At 41.3% G+C, this 6,170-nt stretch overlaps 1 protein-coding gene across 5 annotated transcripts; it reads left to right on the forward strand.

The window, feature by feature from the left end:
• The first annotated feature begins 355 nt into the window (after positions 1 to 355).
• On the forward strand, positions 356 to 4,921 carry LOC112247926 (E3 ubiquitin/ISG15 ligase TRIM25-like). Of its 5 annotated transcripts, none has more exons than XM_042312541.1 (4): positions 356 to 994; positions 1,418 to 1,513; positions 4,358 to 4,591; positions 4,734 to 4,921. In XM_042312541.1, exons 1-4 carry the CDS (start codon positions 398 to 400, stop codon positions 4,866 to 4,868), a joined length of 1,062 nt encoding a protein of 353 aa, XP_042168475.1. In that variant the 5' UTR covers positions 356 to 397; the 3' UTR covers positions 4,869 to 4,921. The 5 variants fall into 5 exon arrangements, with proteins under 5 accessions (XP_042168475.1, XP_042168478.1, XP_042168479.1 ...); XM_042312544.1 differs by lacking the exon at positions 4,734 to 4,921 and adding an exon at positions 3,058 to 3,223 and having other exon boundaries at positions 4,358 to 4,561; XM_042312545.1 differs by lacking the exons at positions 4,358 to 4,591; positions 4,734 to 4,921 and adding exons at positions 3,058 to 3,223; positions 4,096 to 4,114.
• Positions 4,922 to 6,170: the final 1,249 nt, after the last annotated feature.

A 6,170-nucleotide genomic window follows, 5' to 3' on the forward strand; every position in this document is an offset into this window, starting at 1 on the left:
ACACCATCTAGAAGACAGAGACATATCATTACATACAGTATATCATAAATGTATAAATCCTTACTTTATATTTCCTGAGTTATTATGGAGGCTTATAGTTAGTATCACAGCACATCAGTTTAAGACTTTACAACATTCATTAAAAGCATTATAGATATGTACTTCATAGAAACTGTTACCCTTTATATATTCTAACCACTCTATTTAATTTATTCCATATTAAGGGTCCTAACCTAGGACCTAAGGCCTTCTCAACTTTGCCTGCAGTCCTCTAACCCCCTCCTTCCCATCCTTCCTTCTAACCCCAGCCCTCTGGCAGAACCAGGAAACCTTCACAAATGAGGGAAACTCTGAGTCTCTCTGTCGTCTGTCTGTGTGACAGTGAACAACCGTCCAAATGGCTCAACAGGGAGTTCTGCTGGACCAGGACCAGTTCTGTTGTTCTGTCTGTCTGGATCTACTGAAGGAGCCGGTCACTACTGCCTGTGGACACAATTACTGTAGAATCTGTATTGAGGGCTGCTGGGATCAGGATGATCTGAAAGGGGTCTACAGCTGTCCTCAGTGCAGAGAGACCTTCACTCCAAGGCCTAATCTGAGGAAAAATAACATGTTGGCTGAGCTGGTGGAGAAACAGAAGAAGACAGGACTCCAGGCTGCTCCCCCTCCTGCTCTGTGCTATGCTGGACCTGGAGATGTGGCGTGTGATTTCTGCACTGGGACCAGAAAGCAGAAAGCCCTCATGTCCTGTCTGGTGTGTCTGGCCTCTTACTGTGAGACTCACCTCCAACCTCACTATGAATTTCCTGCTTTCAAGAAGCACAAGCTGGTCAAAGCCACGGCACAACTACAGGAGAAGATCTGCTCTCATCATGACAAACTGCTGGAGGTTTACTGTCGTACCGATCAGCAGTGTATCTGTTATCTGTGTACAATGGATGAACATAAAGGCCATGATACAGTGTCAGCTGCAGCAGAGAGGACTGAGAAACAGGTAAGACCAGAACAACTTGTTGGTGGCTGTCTGATAAACAAAGAATTAAAGATACAGTAGGAACTAAATCTGTTTGAATATGAGATCATTATATTATATACAATATGAAATGGATCCACAAATATGAACACAAACCTTGAGTATATTGAGTTTGTTACAAATGTATCACCATTTTCTAAAGTCAAACACTATTATCATTCTGAATGGCCTTTTATGAGTCCAAAGTTCAGTCTCAACCCCTTGATACATGTAGGCCTACCATAAAAACTATAATCATTCACATAGCAACATAATATAATATTGTAAAGGGACTTCCTCAGGATTGTAGACCTTCCTCTCTATGGGTCCTATGTCACATTACTATACTATTGATCTACTGGACTAATAAAGCTTGATAGCTCATTGAAGAGTGATTCTCCACAGAGGCAGCTGGGGATGAGTCAGCAGAAGGTCCAGCAGAGATTCCAGGAGAGAGAGAAGGAGCTGAAGGAGCTCCAACAGGCTGTGGAGTCTCTCAAGGTGAGTATTGTTGACCAGAGGAGACACACCATTTCACTTCTCTCCTCCAGTCAGAGAGAGAGAGAGAGGGGCCCCTATCCAATCCCACTGACCCCACTGTTGGGAACAGGCTGTCTGGACCCCTTTCAGAGAATAGACTGGTTCATGTAACCGACTGGGCTGCATCATCACATAACCATGAGTAACCATGACGACTCATGTCCCCTATACATTAAAATGGAACTGTCTCTCTCTCAATTGAATTAAATTCATAGGGCTTTATTGGCATGGAAATATATGTTTACATTGCCAAAGCAAGTGAAATAGACAATAAACAAAAAGTGAAATCAACAATCAGAAATGAACAGTAAACATTACACTAGGAAGTGATTTGGGGGATGGGGGAGGGTCTATTAGAAGTTAGTAGGACTCTTTTATTTTTAGAATTTAGACAATAGAGTTCCAGGGTTTTTAGTGGTGGTGTCCCGTTCCCAGGTTTGTCATGGTGTCTGCATTGTAGTGGAATGGGGTAGTGGGTTTTTATGAGTTAGGGTTAGTTCACATGTTATCTTGATTATCAACAGCTGTTTTTAGTCACATGTGCTGAATACAACAGGTGTTTTTACCTCACAGTGAAATGCTGAATACAACAGGTGTTTTTGCCTTTCAGTGAAATATCAAGACTTGCAAGTAATTAAAGAGCAGCAGTAACAATAGTGAGACTAAAAACAGACTATATACAGGTGGGAACCGGTACAGAGTCAATGCACGGGGTCATCGGTTAGTTGAGTTAATATCAAGACTTGTATGTGTTGTGATATTGTTGTCAGGATGTTGAAGAGAGGGAAAGATTGAAGTGTCATTGGGGTTGGACGGGGTTGGGGGAGTTTGGAAGGGATTTGGGGGATGGGGGAGGGTCTATTAGAAGTTAGTAGGACTCTTTTATTTTCTCAGAAGTACTGAGTTAGGTAGGAGGATTTAGAGGTGTAAACCGTGATTGAACACACTCCAGAACAGTAGGTGGCGCCATGCACCTTTAACGTTGGTTTGAGGACCTCCATTATATCACAGAAGAAGAAGTTGGTCTGTGAGGGTTTTGTTGTTCCTGAGGAGGGCTACTATTCTTTTCTCTTTTGGTTTTCAAGTATTTTCAGAATGTATTAAAGCCAAAGCTAAAGCTTCCCTAAACAATTCAATATATCAGTCAATATATTTTCTCTGTGATTTATTTTCTCTCCGTCAACCGTTCCATCGCATCTTAACCGTCTTACCGGGCGGGCACTAGGACCCGGGGGAGGCTGCTGCTGCAGAGGCTGCTGCACCGCTCGTGACTGTCAGTCCTCCTTGTAGCTCATTGGTTAAGCTGTGGCTCGAGCCTGTTAACAGTTAACGGAACGGACAGGAAACGGCATAATCTGACAGGACACATTCATGTCGAGGCAGTGATGTGAATGTGTGGTAAGTTACAATCCAGACAGAGAGAGAGAGCCAATCTGTTTGGGCTCACGCCAAATAAATGAAAGATACCCCACAAGCCAATCGGGACCTTCTCTTGTGAAGCCCAGACGGAAGAGAGAGAACAAAGGCTGAACCTTAACTTCCAATGCCCCGCCCCCTCCACGCCACTCCGCCAACCACCAGGATGCCCGGCATCAGAACATCCCAGGCATTCCTGTGATTGGCAGATAGCAGGTTGATTGGCATGTCGGACCCCGCGAACACTGGGAACTGGTAAGTACAACACAACCAGCTACTAGCCGAACACATAACACACAGCTGTCTGTGCGGGTCGCTACAGTAGTTTTACTATCTGTGCCAGGCTAGAAATGACACAGATAATATCTAGTTAACGTTGTATTTAATGTAGTTTTACTATCTGTGCCAGGCTAGAAATGACACAGATAATATCTAGTTAACGTTGTATTTAATGTAGTTTTACTATCGTTGTATTTAATGTAGTTTTACTATCAGGGTACCAGGCTAGAAATACAGATAATATTGTATTGTATTTAATTGATCACAGCTTTCTGCTTTCCACGTGGAGTTTTTGGTAAAAAACATTACATTTGATTATTTTGTCAGTAATGGCTGCAAAAATTGGAAAAAAATCTTAGTTTATCTTTGTCAAACATGAGATGACACAAACACACAGAGACAGTGTTGTGGCAAAGCTACCAGGAAACTATCAATCATGGGAACATTGCTCAGATTTGAACATCTGACCCTGCTGGTGATATTGCAGAGAGAAGGGAGTATCTGAGGAGAATTGTTGTGGTCACATCAATGTTAGGAAGACAGGGACTCTCTTTCCGTGCCAATGATGAATCTAGTGAAAGCACAAATAGAGGGAACTCTCAATAGTCAAACTAAAATAAAACTCAAACAACTTCCTAGATACATCATGCTGAACTGAGTTAACCAAGAACTACGGTATTGATGTCAAAACAGAAGAGATGTTGGTGGACAGAAACTTTCTTGCCCGGAAAAGAGAGGCTGGACGTCCTCCCAAAGATATGCTTGTTGTGCATAACCTCCTGAATGATGATATGATATATATATATATATATGACATACCAAGAGGTGTTCTGTACCTGTCTGTCCAGGAGGGAGGAGAGGAGAGCAGGACCAAGAGGTGTTCTGTACCTGTCTGTCCAGGAGGGAGGAGAGTAGAGGAGGACCAAGAGGTGTTCTGTACCTGTCTGTCCAGGAGGGAGAGGAGAGTAGAGCAGGACCAAGAGGTGTCCTGTACCAGGAGGACAAGGCCTGGTGGACCTGGTGGCAGAGGTCTGACGCAATGAGGTGCAGAGAGAACCTACTGTCTTTCTCTCTCTCTCTCTCTCTCTCTCTCTCTCTCTCTCTCTCCAGCGCTCTGCACAGTCAGCAGTGGAGGACAGTGATCAGATCTTTACTGATCTGATCCGCTCCATTGAGAGAAGGAGCTCTGAGGTGAAGGAGCTGATCAGAGCCCAAGAGAAGGCTCAAGTGAGTCAAGCTGAAGGACTCCTGGAGCAACTGAAGCAGGAGATAGCTGAGCTGAGGAAGAGAAGCACTGAGCTGGAGCAGCTCTCACACACAGAGGATCACATCCATTTCCTCCAGGTAACTAAACTGTCTTGTTACATGTGATATGAAATTAACTTCATGTGAAACTATTCATCTCAATCATTATGTTGTCCTGTCTGTCTCTGCCCCTCTCTGTCCGTCTCTCTCTCTCTCTGTCCGTCCCTCTCTCTCTCTCCAGAGTTATCAGTCTCTCTCTCTCTCTCTCTCTCTCTCTCTCTCTCCAGAGGTATCAGTCTCTCTCCAGTATCAGTGTATCTTCAGACTTACCCAGCATCGTTGTCCGTCCTCTTCAGTACTTTGGAGATGTGAGTAAGACTGTGTCTGAACTGAGAGAGAAACTAGAAGACTTCCTTAAAGGAGAATGGACCAAGATCTCCACTGTATTGATAGTCCATACTGGTCTTTACTATGGTTCTACATACAGTATCTGTATTGATAGTCCATACTGGTCTTTACTATGGTTCTACATACAGTATCTGTATTGATAGTCCATACTGGTCTTTACTATGGTTCTACATACAGTACCTGTATTGATTTTTTTATTATAGTTTTTATTTTACCTTTATTTAACACAACATTAAACAACACTATAAACACACATACAGTACAACAATTACATATTACATTAAAAACAGAAACATCTTGACTAATAACAGCTGGCCTAAAGACAATAACACTCTTCTATGATATAGACATCGATCAAGTGTTTAAACTCCACCAAGGAAACTAGATCATCACATTTTAAAATGTTCAGGAGAGAATTCCAGAACCACGTTGCTTAGTAACTAGAACTATTTCCACCAGGACCTGTTCTACTTCTTGGTTCTGTTAGAAGCAAATCAGAATGGGACCGTAATTTATATTTATTTACTGACCTGACTAAAAAATAACTTTGGCATTTTACCCAATAATAATCAGTGTATCCCAGTGTTTAAGCCTACAATATGACCTTATAAATCAGTGTATACCAGTGTTTAAACCTACAATATGACCTTATAAATCAGTGTATACCAGTGTTTAAACCTACAATATGACCTTATAAATCAGTGTATACCAGTGTTTAAACCTACAATATGACCTTATAAATCAGTGTATACCAGTGTTTAAGCCTACAATATGACCTTATAAATCAGTGTATACCAGTGTTTAAACCTACAATATGACCTTATAAATCAGTGTATACCAGTGTTTAAACCTACAATATGACCTTATAAATCAGTGTATACCAGTGTTTAAGCCTACAATATGACCTTATAAATCAGTGTATACCAGTGTTTAAGCCTACAATATGACCTTATAAATCAGTGTATACCAGTGTTTAAACCTACAATATGACCTTATAAATCAGTGTATACCAGTGTTTAAACCTACAATATGACCTTATAAATCAGTGTATACCAGTGTTTAAACCTACAATATGACCTTATAAATCAGTGTATACCAGTGTTTAAACCTACAATATGACCTTATAAATCAGTGTATACCAGTGTTTAAACCTACAATATGACCTTATAAATCAGTGTATACCAGTGTTTAAACCTACAATATGACCTTATAAATCAGTGTATACCAGTGTTTAAACCTACAATATGACCTTATAAATCAGTGTATACCA

This window comes from Oncorhynchus tshawytscha, unplaced genomic scaffold, assembly GCF_018296145.1.
Source record: "Oncorhynchus tshawytscha isolate Ot180627B unplaced genomic scaffold, Otsh_v2.0 Un_contig_5522_pilon_pilon, whole genome shotgun sequence".
In the NCBI taxonomy this organism is placed as follows: Eukaryota; Metazoa; Chordata; class Actinopteri; order Salmoniformes; family Salmonidae; genus Oncorhynchus; species Oncorhynchus tshawytscha.

Bases quoted from the DNA above. Each gene is read 5' to 3' on its own strand.
- LOC112247926 (XM_042312541.1), top strand. From the start codon at position 398: ATGGCTCAACAGGGAGTTCTGCTGGACCAGGACCAGTTCTGTTGTTCT. The intron at 1,514-4,357 runs GTGAGTATTGTT...CTCTCTCTCCAG, and splicing joins AGGCTGTGGAGTCTCTCAAG to CGCTCTGCACAGTCAGCAGT. The intron at 4,592-4,733 runs GTAACTAAACTG...CTCTCTCTCCAG, and splicing joins ATCACATCCATTTCCTCCAG to AGTTATCAGTCTCTCTCTCT.